We start from the raw sequence: 15,095 nt of genomic DNA, 5'->3' as shown, positions 1-15,095 counted from the left end.
GAAGTTGCTTAAGAAGATGACTTTTTTATTAATAATTTTTTATCGTGAAAATGCCATACAGAGGGGTTGCAATTACATGAACAAGGTAATAGGCACATTTCTTATCAAGCATTGTTGCCTCCTATTAAAAAAATAGTATAGAGGGGGAAAAAGTGGAAAAAATAAGGGAAGGGTTAATACTGTCCAAAAAATGTTCTCATTACCTGACTTACATAATTGTAACCCCTCTGTACATGACCTTTACAATAAAATTTAAATTAAAAATAAAAATAGTATAATAAAATGTATAGAAAAATAAAATAATAAAAAATTTAAAACTGGGGGCTGAGAAGGTGGCTCAGTGGTAGAGCGCTTGCCTTGCATGCATGAGGCCCTGGGTTCAATTCCTCAGCACCACATAAGCAGAAAAAAAAAGCCGGAAGTGGTGCTATGGCTCAAGTGGTAGAGCACTAGCCTTGAGCTGAAGAGCTGAGGGACAGCACCCAGAGTTCAGGCCCCACGACCGGACCCAAAGAAAAATTAAAACTGCTTTAAAAACTTAATTTTAAAGACATAAGATAGCACTTCACTAGGTTGGAATTTCAAAAGAAGTAAAAGAAATACCTAATGTGTTCAATTCCAAGACTGAAGTATAAACTCACTTTTGTGGTCCATATCAAAAGGGAAAGTCTAATTAAGAGATTTTACATGAGTTGTGCAAGATACCATTTTAAACCTTAGTATGTTACATTTGAAAGAAATAGATTTGTGGATTTGGGTTGCATTTAGCATCTATGCAGGTAGCTATAGGAAATGTCTAAATGATAAATAAAGAAAAAATAGATGTAGGCAAGAATCCTTAGTTGTGATTAAAGCATATGTAACTTGCTTTTAAACAATAATAATTAGTGGAAAGTTAAAGAAAGGAAAATGAAATCTATCAGAACCTGTCAAAGCTGAATCCGAACCAAGGGATGAATTGACTATAGGGGAAGGGGCTAGGGAGATCGTTAGGGGAGCCTCTTCGCTTCAAAGAGTTCTTTTTCTATTTAGGTACTTGGACTTCCTTCAAATATGCATTATTCTACCAACATCACTGTGAGGTTGCTCTGGCTATTGTCGATTAACTGACATTTTGAAAGAGTGAAGCAAATGTCACTTTGGCAAACTGAGCAGGAAAGAGGGAGCTGTTGAAGTCAGATCCAGAATTTTTTTAATGAAAAAACAAGAGTTAAGATTTTGATGAAATAGAAAGTCATTATTTGTTTCAGATCCAGGAAAAAATACATTTAAATTGCAAGTCTTCCTTCTGTTTGGCCCATTCTCTGAGGATAACAGATAATCAAATGTATTTCTATGGACTCTTCCTTATTCAAAAGATGATGAGTTAGAAAGTCATCCAAGAATCTGTGTTTTCTCTTCCCTTTGATACCTGACTTTTGGGTCTTTTTTAAATGAGTACTACCAGAGGCAGATAAAATGGATAAAGAAGTCAGTTTTGATTATTAAGAACAGTTATAACACAAAGGCACTGGTGGCTCACACATATAATCCTAACTACTTGGAAGGCTGAGCATGGGGTGATCAGAGTTCAAGGCCAGGCCAGGCAGAAAACTGTGATATTCCCCAAAATGACTTTTTAGAATAAAAAACTATCGGATAACTTGTCAGTAATTCTATACCATGATCTAATCTGATTCCTTTAATTTCTTATTTTGAATAAAAACATGCACATCCATATGTCTAAGTATAAAATTGACATAAAATATGGAAAATTGATATTGTAATAGTGATTTTCTTTACATAAGGGCTAAATTTATATTTTCTGCAATGATATTATTGGTTCTTGTTTAATCTCATATTCCAGATTAGGAAGGAAGAAATACAGGACACTACAAAATAGAACAAAATTTATATGCAATTTTATTACTCTTCTAGCTCTGGTTAATTATAGTTGAGCTATCTTCTGTAGAAACCTATTTTTGTTGTGTAATTATATCAAGTACCATAAGCTAAAAACATGACAATATTTAAATTTCCTGTTGTAACTTTATTTTGCTATATGTATAGTATGGATTTGGGAGGAAATAATGTATATTTTTTTCTTTAGAATATTCAGTTACCATGCTGCATTTTATAAACCTCAGAGGCGATTTACTTTTCAAGTAGTTACTTGATTAAATTCCATTATAGGCTTCTTTGGAAAAACTTTACAAAGAGAACACTTACATGGTAATTCCTTACCAATTTAAAAACACCCTTCTTAAGTCATGGATTTGTAAGAAGGACATCTTTATACTCTATACTTTTTTCTGATGCTATCTTTTTCTTAGGGTATGTATATTAAATCAACATATGATGGCCTCCATGTAATTACTGGAACCACTGAAAATGTAAGTATTGCAGCATTTCAAATTTTGGTTTATGCATGTATATTTCACATGATTGAGGTTAACTTCTAAGCAATGAAATGTACAAAATGCTATGTCAAAAAATGAACTTTACAACCTGGGTGGGGGGCGGAATGGGAAGGCAGAGATGGTAAAAGGAAACAAAGGAGGAGGCAGCAATGCTTGATAAGAAATGTACTCATTACCTTGCCCATGTAATTGTAACCCCTCTGTACAGTATTTTCACAATAAAAAACTTATTAATAAAAAATAAACATAATAAAGTAAAACCTGAAACATGATAAAACAATAGCTGAGAGCTATAAATAAAAATATACATACTGAGTTAGTAGGTACTGGTTTATTTAGGATTTTAGTCACTTTATTTAGTTAGAATTGCTACTGTAAGTAAATCAATCAAAGGTTTTGTTTGTAGCCAGAGAGTTATCTTTGCTAAGTATTTTCTGGTTTATGACAAGTTATTGTGACATCTAAAAGAGTTTTCTTCCATCTGTCAAATATTTTAGTTATTTTAAGAAAGCTAACTGATGGAAGAAAGAAACACAGATGCAGGCTTTCTGAATATTTGCAGCATAATTCAGCTTAATTCAGTGAAGGAGCAGCCTGGTGTAGCTGAGTAGTTTTCCTCCCTTAACAACATGCTAAAGATGCAAATTATCAAAACCGTACCCCAGACCTACTAAATCAAAAATTATGGGGATAGCCTTTCTTATTAAGAGCTCTGTTTTAACAAGTAGTTCAAAAGTATGTTCAAGTTTGAGAACCACTGCATACAGAGGGTCAGAAGTCTCCAAGGCCTAGATACTACAACAAATTCTGCACCTTAATGGCAGTGTAATGTTTGCAGACTCATAATCTCTCGTTACTTTGTTTTCCTTGATAATTACCTGGGAATTATCTATACTACATACCTTACTCTGTTGTTATGAACATCTAATAAGCTAATAAATGTAGACAACTGTGCTGTAGAGCACTATTGCTATGCTCTACAAAGAGAAACATGACACGATCATGGTGGTCATTAGCATGATTGGCATAATAGAACTGAATAAAATATCATTATTTCTGCATTCACTTAGCCTACATTTCTGTTCTACTCTTATATATGCATGTGCTCAGATTTACATTATTGTTTTCTTTTAGATGTTCTGAAATTTTTCATGAATTTTCTGTGCTTCTTTAAAGAAGGCTATGGTGCAATTGATTTAATCCTAAATTTTTATTGATCTACACATTTGCCAGTGTTTTCTTCTGAAAAAAAATCAATGTTTTTGCTGGGCGTTGGTGGCTCACACCTATAATCTTAGCTACTCAGGAGGCTGAAATTTCAGTATCATAGTTTGAAACCAGCCTGAGCAGAAAAGTCCATGAAGTTATTATCTCCAGTTAACCACCAAAAGGCTGGAAGTGGAGGTATGGCTAGTGGTAAAGCACTAACTTTTAACAAAAAAAAAAAGCTCAGGAACATTGCCTATATCATGAGTTCAAGTCCCAGAATCATCACACAAAAAAATCAATGATTGTGTAGTTTAATTCATCTATTAACTTTAAATAATTACTGATTTTACCCCTTGGTCTCTTGGTTTCTTGTAGAAGATGAAATATAAAATATATATTCAATTTGAAATAGTGTAGCATCCTTACATCTGAGAGAGTTAAGGGATTAGAAATAGCAGTAAAATGTGAAATGCTATAAACTATACTCTTACCACTAATAATTCTCATTGGTGCATTCATTTGATCACTCATTTGTTACTTTAACAAGCCTCATTTCATGTCTACTGTGTTTTAGGCATGATGCTATATAGTATAAAAAAATAAAATAACTTGCTTTCTCAGAGGAGTAGACAACAAGTAGGGATTCTTCGGTATAAACAGGTCATAATACACTTTACTTTGAAGGACCAAGGAAAAAGTAGTAAATGCTCCCAAGTGCAGTCAGAGAAGAAATCACAGAAATTGATCTATATAATGCATCATTGGTAGGAATCAATCTGTCTATATTATCTGGGATCTGTAAAAGTTGATCATTATTCCTCATTCCTATGAATTTCTCAGTAATATTTTATAAATGGATAAATGATCAAAGAATATTAATTTGGGGAGTAATTCAGACATGAATCATTATTATATACTTAATTTTTCTTAAAAATATTTTGCTATTTTTGGAACCCTCAGTCATTTATAATTAGGAGTTCTGGGTTGAGTCTGAGTAAATAAAGCTGTTGACTAAAGTTGGGTAAGTTATATTTTGCTTTTCTGTACCCTAGTTTCTTTGTTTTTCTGTATGTAAAATGAGGACTTGAGGCAAAGTGATCTCTAGTGTCCTGTTAAATGTAAAAGTCTATACTTTATAGGAGTTACTCCCTCTTTCACTTACCTGTGAATTTTATATGCCAATTATATTTTACAAATGACTAGAGCCATTTGCTTGATATTTTTCTTCTATATTCTCCTTTTAAAAGATCAGTTGTGATCCAAATATTGAAGGGAATGATTATGGTTATAACAATGATTTGTAATATGAGGATTATTATATTTGGTGATATTCCCCCTTGCTAAAAATGTTGTGATACACATTACAGATGGGTTTACCTTTTCTTTATAACAAACTTTCACTGTGTAGCCCAGGCGGGCTTCTTCATGATCCTTCTGCCTCACTTCCTGCCTGTTAAGATTGCAGGAGTGAACCACCATACCCAGCCACGAAAATTATCTCATCCTGAATTTTAGCCTCAGCAAATAGCTTTTTATTGTAGATTTTAAAATGTGTTGATATTAGATTTATTTTAAGACTTTTATATATTCAAGATAATTGGAAATTATAAATTAATCAAAAAAGTAACTGGAAATGACTTTGTAAATCAATTCAATTCCAGATGTCAAAAGTAGCATTTTCCTTGATAGGTGTTACCACTCATTTTTTTATTCAGTTTCAGTAGATATGAATGAGTACTGTGGAAACATGTATAGCAGATTTTGGTAGATAAATAAACATATTTTCATTCAAATATATCTAAAATACAAAAGCATATTGCCATACTAGGATGCCTCACATTTATGTAGCCAATCATCAGTAGACACTTAAAGGAAAATAAAGAGGAGTATTTTAAACTCTTACCCAGACCTACAATATTGTATAATTTCTATCTTAAATTTCAGTTTTCTAAAGACTTTTTATAATATGTTAATATTAAATTTCCAAATGATTTTTGATTGTTACTTTTGTATATTAATCTCTTAAGGTAAAAAAGAAACGAACTGATGGAATTCTTATAGATCTTGTAGAAATGTTTTTGCTTTAGTTTAATATGTTTTTGTGGACCAATGTTTGACACTGTCTGAAACACAAGAAATACCATACTCTCACAATTAAACACTTAGAATGATATCTAATAGAGTTTTGAATTAACTGCTACTTATCTTTTAACTTGCTTTTATATATTACTTTTCAGAATTAGTTTAATTGATGATAAAATAAATCAGCAATTCAGTGATCAGACTTCCAAGCTTTGATGCTGATCATATGCATTTACTTGACAATGTCAATTTGTTGAAATTAATATGAATTATCTGTATTAAATAAAATAAAATTTAACAAAATAATATTTTGAAATACATTTTCAGAGCAGTTTCTTAGCAGGGTAACTTTCTCTTAATGCTCTGAGGAATATTTTCTTGCTTTAAAACTTAAATATCTATATACTCTTTTGCATTTCTATTTCCTGTCAATGCAAACAGTATACAGCAATAAACATTTTGCTTAATTCTTTTAAAATTATGATAAAAATATTAATCTAATTTAAGATGAACTTATTATCAGAGAGAGGCAAATACTAATAAAATTGATGTTGTTTATCGTTTCTTTTATATTGAATTCAGTCACCTGCAGATCGGTGCAAGAAAATCCATGCTGGCGATGAAGTGATTCAAGTTAATCATCAGACTGTGGTATGTATAATTACCTTAAGAGTCAGTGGGAGGAACTAATCTAAAGATTTGCTAAAAACTTTAAAAGAATACCAGAAATGTATACCTGAAAACTGGAGATTTTTTTAAAGTAACTCAACAACTGTTTATACTTCCTAATTATTTGATGAGAGTATAAGACATGGCATTAAAAGAAAATGAGGAAATATTTTTAGTGGTTAAAAATGCATCTCTATAAGAACAGGTACAGAGTAATAGAATATTCTCTATGAACTGGAATAATAATCTTGGACAATGCACATCAGTTTAACCTTTTCAGACTGAAGATGTAGCCTCATATGTATGAGTTAACTAGTTGATGTGTTTTGTAACTGCATACCTTCATTTAACTATTTTAGCATTGACTTGTTCATTCAAGTATGGTGACTTTTGGGCTCATTTTAAATGTAGATTTTTGTAAAAATTTAAATCTTTAATAGTTGAATTAGCTCTTCATTTCCCAAAAGGATCTAGAGGTTTGTTTTTTAAAGACTATTGTATTTAATTAAATAAGTTTATAAAATTTTCTTGTCTTATGAACTTCACAAATACATTTACACAGCCATCAATGGCAAGGACATTCTCTGATTGTGGGGTTTTTGAAGGCTATTTTTATTCATCTTAAATGAAGACAAATTATCATTAAATGGTTTTCATTTATGGCTATTTTAAATTTCTCAGTTGATTCATTTTGCTCTGCTCTCTGCCAAAATAAAATGTGTTGTCTAAAAATGAAGTTAAAATAATCTGATTATTAATATTATAATCTTATCTTAAAAAGTGAGACTTTGGAATAAGCATTCTATTAATAGCATACTAACTAACTCTTCACAGTGAATAATTATATCCTGTTATACAATTTATCAAAATTTGCTTCCACATATTCTAATGAAGACTAGTTTTTCTCAGTAGTATTTTGAAAAGTTTCCTAAACACTGATGTTTAAAGTTATGATGTGAGTTCATTATCTAAATAAAAGTTGAAACTTAATAAAACTAAATGTATAACTTATTGTTGGCCATGAATATAAAGAGATGACAAGAAACATAATCCCTCTACCCTATGACGATTATGATGACTTTTTTTTCTCATTACTAGAAACTGTATAAAATCTCCTTAAGGAAACTATTTGTTCCATAGGATAATGGTTTGTGAAAATGGGATAAAGCAGCTGCTTCGATAGATGAGTAGTTTTTCCCTCTTCTAATACTCATGCTACCTCCATGCTGCAATGAGCCTTTTTAACAAATGGAAATTCTGATTAATAGTTTCTGCATATATTTCTACATGGTCAATTACTAAGAGGATACAAATTATCTCTAATGAAGAATGAATTAGTTTTAAAGGGTATTATTTGAGATCAATGATCCTGACATCAAATGAATCTGAGAATCTTGAAAAGTCTAAAATATTATAAATGTCTGTTAACTCAAAAAGATAAAAAGTCTACAAATTAGTAAGTTCTGTATGGATTAGTGCCATTTAAATACTGTGACAATGTATAAATACATTGTTGTATCACAGGAATATTTTTTAATTTAAACTAAACAGAATGATTGCTGGGAAAATTCACTTCCAGTTTTTGCTCTGAAGTTGACTTGCGACTTGAAGTGAAGTATGTTAACTGTTTGGGGGTTAATCTACTTTTGTATAAACATAATAAACTTAGCTAGCAGCTATGGTGTTCTTACAATGAGTTCGACCTCATCTTAAATAGTTTATGTTATTTACTTCTTATAATAATTCTGCAAAGATGATGTGCAAACTGAGACTCAGAATGATTACATAACATCTACAACTCAAAGCCTTCTGACTCTGAGACCTATTTTCTTATTTTACCTTTATTGTATTCTTCCAAAATTCAAATTATAAAATTATCAAAGGAGGAGGAATCTTAATAAGCATGTGAGCATCCAGTGAGACAGTAAGTGGTATCAAGGGAAAAAGAGGACGAAAGAGCAAATTTACATAACTGAGGGAGTGAATAAGCTTAAGTGAAATTAGAAATAGGGTTCAGATTTGACCTTATTGCCATTTTTCACCAACTCCTTTCTCTCAGATAAAATGTGTAAAACACATCACAAAGACATATTAGGTACTCAATACCAATTAACTTTGTTATTTCTCTTCTTCCCTATTATCTGCTACAATAGTTGTACCATTTGGAGTCCTGATTCTTGGCAGACTTCTCCTAGAGCCAACAAGTTGGTTTGGGGTTATAACAGTCAGGAAAGCAGGTTGAATTTCATAAAATGGCCTTGTTTTATAATGTTACCAATTACCAGATTTTCTTTTTGTGTTCAAGTAAAAGGCATATTTGTACAAGAGTGGTACATTTCATTTAATGTAACTCATTGTGCCCTCTTATTGCCTGTGGGTTTTTTTTTATCTCTACACTGTTTCTAACTTCTTTCTAGAGAATACAGAGAAGGGTGAAGTGTTAATATACTGGTATTTATTTCTACAAAAGGATTAGTAGGCATGTAAATTAATTGGAACAAGTATAAATTACAGTATATAATTGTTCCTTTTGTCCCTATGTGTATTACAATGGACACTAGGTATTGATTATGATGTTCCATTAAAATGTGACCAGCATTTGAAATACATAATAAAGATTAATTGGCTAATCCATTAACTTGTTTTTTTCAGAATAGTGGGATATTATCAGAATTACCCTATACTATTTTAGATTCAACAATAAAAAAGCAATACTGTATCTTACTGTTTGGAATGATATTAATTGAAATATTTTCTGTAATTTAATTTTTCTTACATATTCAGGCAGTAATATAATGTGCAACATAAAATCTGGTATTCACTTTTTATTTGAAATATGTTGAAAATAATTTAAAATTATTCACTGAGGGTCTGTGAAAGTTGAATGAATCACAAAGCGTTAAATACTATAATTTTCAATTGCTAGTATAATGTATGTCCACTTTGATGTGTTTCTAGTATGCTCTTTTTAAAATCAAATATATTTTCTTCTTTGAAATGAGACTGGAAGTTATATGTCCATTTTCAGGTTGCTATATTCTTTAAGTGGCTTTTAAGCTTTTCACATCAACATGCTGCTCTGTCTAAGAAAGTGGGTGCCAGGTAGGAAGAAGAAAAAAAACAGGAACATCCAAGCATGCTACTGAAGATCCAACTCCTCAAAAGCTGCTGGAATCTCCCAAGTTTTTTCCACTTCACCTGCCACTACATACCTCTCCCTGGAAGAAAAATTTGGCATAGTTTGAAACAGCAACATTGTTCTCATTGATGCAGTTTTAACATGCTTTTTTTGATGAGACTATATAAAGTTACTAAGAAATATTTGGGTATATTGCTAATGAATCTGTTAAGTATCATGTTAGTATTGTTTGGGATGTGTTAAGTGTTCTAAATATTCTGTCCTTACTAAAAACATATTGTTTCTCTTAGTATCATGTTTAAAAAAACATGGCACTTGTGATGGTTGAATCCAGCATTTGGAATATTTTGTTTCCTGTCAATATTAAAAACATATTCAATACTATTTTGAAAGGCCTTCTGGCACCTGATGAATATTATGGCAAAAAATGGTTGAAAAGATATGGCTACAAAGGCTACTGGATCGGAAAATAACCAAGTCATGACTGTCAACAGATAGACTGTAGCAAATAGTATATTGAAGATTGATAAATGAGAGATGAAAGATAAGTACTTTAAGCTAGTGGGTTTTATTATTCTCAAAATACTCAATGAAACTGATCAAGACTTGTAAGTGATAGCAGAAAGGGTGAGGGGAAAAGAACAGACTGAATGGCTGTTCAGTCGCCTGGAAATTTCATTCTAACTTCCTTTATGTGTCTCCCTTATTTTCTTTTTCCCACACTCTATTTTTTGTGCCCTGACCATTTTGTTCTTCAACCACTAGAAAAACATGAGAATATTATTCAATGGGGAGGCAAACATAGTCATAATAGATGAGAATGTGATGACTGAATAAAGTTCATCCATCCTTTTCTTTCCCTGTGGTCCTATTTCTCATTCCATGGATTTCAGCAGAAATAAGTGGATGCTTCAGCTTACTCTATATCTTGACATTGTTTAACATGAGATGTACTTCTTCCCTCTCTTTTCTAAATTACCTATTTTTTGTCTTTTTTTTAATCTTCTTTTTCAATTTTCTTCTTTACCATTCTAATCTTTTCTCACCCATTCTTCCTCCATTCTTGATTTGTTCAGTTTTCTTCTGTGTTTCCTCATGTTTTCCTTTCTCACAGAAGAAATCATTATCTTATTATAATTCCTTACACCCAAACCATCAAAAATTAAGACCTCCAACGAGAGTCAGTGGTTCTCATTTATCAGAGATTATTCCTATATACACAACATGTTGCTAGACTAATTACATTAGCATGACATTTACATGTTACTTAATAAGTGATCCTAATAATGCCTTAAAAACAATATTAAGATTCTAAGAAATTAGTATGCTGAAACAGAGCACATGAATTATTTTCTTTTAAAAGAGGAAAGTATAATGTTTACCAAAAATCAAAGTAAACAATGTATCACAGATTTCAGCTACTCATGCTAATATTTTATTTTGGATTCGTTGTATGTAGTCAGTAGTTTATAATTTTTTCTTTTATTTTACATTGAAGATTTTGACTTTGATAAAATCAAGTGGAAATTGGTTTTCAAGTACCACATATTGACATAAATTTGACAATAATTTCTTTCTAATTTAATATTTCATTATTTTTCTATTACAAAGTTTAACTCATTATCTTAAATACATCTGTAAAGCAAATGTGTTATATAATCCCTTCTTAAACAATTTTCTTTGTTTTACTCTTATTTATACAGTTCTTACCACTTCACCAGGAAAAACCTAACTGCTTTATAAATGGTTATTTTAACTTATTTTTGTTCTTAGGAATGTATCTTTTAATATCAATGTATAATTAAATATGATTTACTTTTTGCTTGAAGTTTAAAAAGGCATTGTTAAAAGTGATTATTCTGTATGTTTAAACTGTATCTATTGCCTGAAATTCTTACCAACTCCAGGTTATTAACTTAAATGTGTAGTTCATTTGCCAATTAATATCAGTCATCTCAGCCCTTTTCCTACCCTTGTCAAAACAGCAGGAAGCTGCCAGTAACAATCCCCTAATCCACTTCTTATCAATTAATGAATAATATTTATCAGCCTGCTAAAACCATTATAAAACCATTACATGTAAAGGGAACACTATAGAACGTTATATTAGAAAATTCAAGAGGCAGTGACATTAATCTTAAATTCTTTTTAGGTTATTTAGCCTTAGGATTCAAATCCACTAAATTAAAATTCCAGGTAGCATGACAACTAAAATTGTAGGTAATGTAGTCACTCACTGCTTGTACATTTCCTCTAACACTGTTTCTTCTACATTTTATTATCATTAATACTAAGGAGTAGAGGATTATAATTTAAACTAGAACAACTGATAATATAGCATTCACTGTGGCCCATTTAGAGCTGACCATTCTTGTCTTCAGTTGTCAAATTTCTGCTAAAATGACTTCTAAAGATAACTTCTAGAGTGAACACGTTGTCATTCACTGTTATGGAAGTTACTTTCAGAGATGGGAGGGGAGCAGCACCAGAGTATGAACTCAAAGCCTTGTGCTTGCTAGGCAAGTGCTCTACTACATGAACCATATATATCTCCAGCCCTTTATTTTTCAGATTAGGTTTCATTTTGAAACCCAAACAGATCTGGACCTTGTTCCTTCTGTTTCATTTGTTGTGTGGCTCAGATGACCAGTGTGTACTACCACACACAGGTTTATTGGTTGAAATGGAGTTCTCATGAACTTTTTACCTGGGCTGACCTCGAACTGTGATTTTCCTGATCTCTGCTTTCCATGTATCTGAGACTACAGACATGACCCAGTATACCTGGCCCCATGATGGAAGTGTAAATTAAACTCTTTCTTAAGAAACCTAGAGTACTGTTTATTTAAATGTACATGTATATATATATATATATATATATATATATATATATATGCTCTATTGTGTGTTTTGTAAATAGACACATGCATTGCAATATTTACAAATAACTTCAAATAAGCATATATTTATTAAATGTCTACTAGTAAATGACATTTTTTAAAGTAGCAGAGTCATAATATTTTAAACATAGTACCTTTGAATACTGAGGTTTGGGTTGCTTTTTGATTACTTCTGTTGTTTAGGTTCCTAAATTAGATTTAAATACAAATTTTTCATTAGTAATGATAATTTCTAAAAATCCCTAAGGAGGGGTTTATTATTTTGAAATAATTTTCTACAATGTTTGGGAATCTTTTCTTTTTCTTTTTTTTTTTAAAAATACATATATATCCAGTGTTTTTGCAAGAACAAAAATTAATCATAATAATGAATGGCTGAAATTTTATAATTTCCAGACTTATGCAGATTAAAATTGCTCTAAATGTTAACTTATGAAAATATTCTTATAAAAATATAGTTTACAATGTATTATGATTCTTCTAAAATATGTTACTACTCTTTGAAAGACTAAAGTTCATAATATAATTAGAAGTTCACTACATAGCTTTCCTTTTCACTGTAATGCCTTCTTCTTTTCTCCCATCTCTGCATCTTTTCAGATGCAGTAAATTTTATTATTTACAGAAGTGAAAGAACATCATGAATGATACAAATATTAAAATGAAGTAGCATTGATTTCGTTTTTGTAGCATATATGAATGAGAACTATAAAGTGTCCAAAATAAACATTTGGCCCAGAGACTACAGAATTACCAAATGCCATGTTAAAATGGAAGTAGAAAATGAGAGCTGATGGTACAAAATGCTTTGGAATCAGCTTATCACAGGAGCACAGACACCAGGAATACAAAGGGTACACTGAGTATAAGTAAATTTTTACATTGCTACTTGAGATACAGTAGTTACAGAACCTTTGATTGACAGAAATGCTTATAAAGTGTAATGTTTCCTCTACATAGCTTGTTTTGCTAAAGAAGGTAGCAATCACTATAAAATATTTAATTTATTTGATTCTTCTATAACTTTTGATGCAAAAATCTATATGTATATCAGCACCAAAATATTTTACCAAAGACAAAAGTGTAATTAACCATAGCATGATGGCTTGTCTTCCCAGTGCTTTTGAAAACAAAGACATTTAGATATTGCATGACTCACTCATAGCATCAGTCATTGATATAGCCATACCTCAAGTCTCTTTGAAATTTCCTTTGTGAGAAGGTCTGATTTATACCTGTAAATAGACATATGTATACACACAAAAGCATATGTGAAAGTTAATCACTTTGAAAATGTTGACAAAATAATTCATCTTATGTTTGGAAAACAGATCAGGGCAAGTAGTAAAGGGGTAAAAGACAACTTCTTCCCTCTATGTTCTCAAAAGAAAGGAAACCTCTCATCTCCACAGCACCAACTCCAAGGCCTGTTGTGATCCTAACTGAGGCTGACAATTATTCAGGATGTATCCACTCATGTTACTTTGCACCTGATGTCTGTTTCATCCACAAGAAAGCAGAACCTCTGGCCTTTAAAACTTGGCATACTTTAGTGACCTTCTTTTGGGAAATTTTAGCCCTGTTTGTGTTGTATACAAAATATATTTCATGTTTGTATTGGAGATTTTGTATATAAATTTGTAAGGGATAAGATTAGCTATTGCTTAGAGACATTGATTTCTGTCTTGTCGAATGAGGAAGACAATGTTAGAAATTCAGCACATGTAGGAACCATTAGCCAATAATAAGACACATTTTGTATAAGATACAAATGGCGTTTTTTAAAAGGGTCATTCCAGCCCTTGAACTTCATGTCAATGAAATACTCTTGGACTATATACAACTAGTGTAAAATAATTTGAGGGAATAAAATACCATATCAACAGTGTTTATATAATGTGTATGATGAACTAAAATCCTTCTAAGGCAAGTAACAATTTATCCACTATTATAATAATCACATCATACCTTATCATAATCACATCAGAATGAATTTTTTTGTTGAGTAACCAGATGTTCACTTTTAAGGGAAATGCTTTATGGTAAATTAGGGGCAAAAGTTCATGTTAGCTTTGTAATTATGTATAAAACATTTTGTTTTATATTATATGTCATTCATTGTTTTGTTTTATATTATATGTCATATTCATTGAATATGCCATACTATAAGTATTACACATCTTGATTTTACATGCCAAAAACCCCTAAGCCCTGCTTTGGGGCTTAAGGACATTTTATTATGTTTGAAACAGTTAGCTCTCATCACTTCATCACCTCACTAATTCCATTGTTAATTAACCATTTGTAAGGTACTTTATTGGTTGCAGAGTATAGCTAAACAAATGATTTCTCTTTTTTTCCTTAAAACTATTAAAATCCACTTCTGAGAAGTAGATAGTAAAGGGTAAGGGAAAATGTATTTTAACAGGAATAAAAATGTTACAAGTGAGGTACAATCCGTTCTGAGATTCACATAAGGAAAATAGAGTTCTACTTTTAAGAAGACTTTATTATGGATACTGCCTGTACTATGAGCCTTTATGGGAAGATAAGATTTTAATAAGTAAAAGAAAATTATAAACAGGGGGAACTGTGTTTTTGCACATATTGCTGAAATGAAAAACAGCATTTGAGGAAAATGTAAATTCACTATTTAGCCAACTTGAAAAATTCTACTTGAACAAGTCTTTTGTTCTC

The 15,095-nt window shown here is 31.1% G+C and overlaps 1 protein-coding gene across 5 annotated transcripts in view; it reads left to right on the top strand.

Moving 5' to 3' along the window:
- The window catches only part of Cnksr2 (connector enhancer of kinase suppressor of Ras 2), a 220,159-nt gene that overhangs the window by 94,595 nt on the left and 110,469 nt on the right, over positions 1 to 15,095 (top strand). For all 5 annotated transcript variants that reach the window (XM_070040726.1, XM_070040728.1, XM_070040725.1 and 2 more), the window contains exons 7-8: positions 2,313 to 2,372; positions 6,273 to 6,341. In XM_070040726.1, coding sequence (XP_069896827.1) covers positions 2,313 to 2,372; positions 6,273 to 6,341 — 129 coding nt within the window. The remainder of the gene's footprint in view (positions 1 to 2,312; positions 2,373 to 6,272; positions 6,342 to 15,095) is intronic.

This window comes from Dipodomys merriami, unplaced genomic scaffold (assembly GCF_024711535.1).
Source record: "Dipodomys merriami isolate MVZ:Mamm:240054 unplaced genomic scaffold, mDipMer1.0.p SCAF_3, whole genome shotgun sequence".
Classification (NCBI taxonomy): Eukaryota; Metazoa; Chordata; class Mammalia; order Rodentia; family Heteromyidae; genus Dipodomys; species Dipodomys merriami.
The sequence above is the reverse complement of the archived record's forward strand: the minus strand, read 5'-3'. Positions and strand labels throughout refer to the sequence as shown.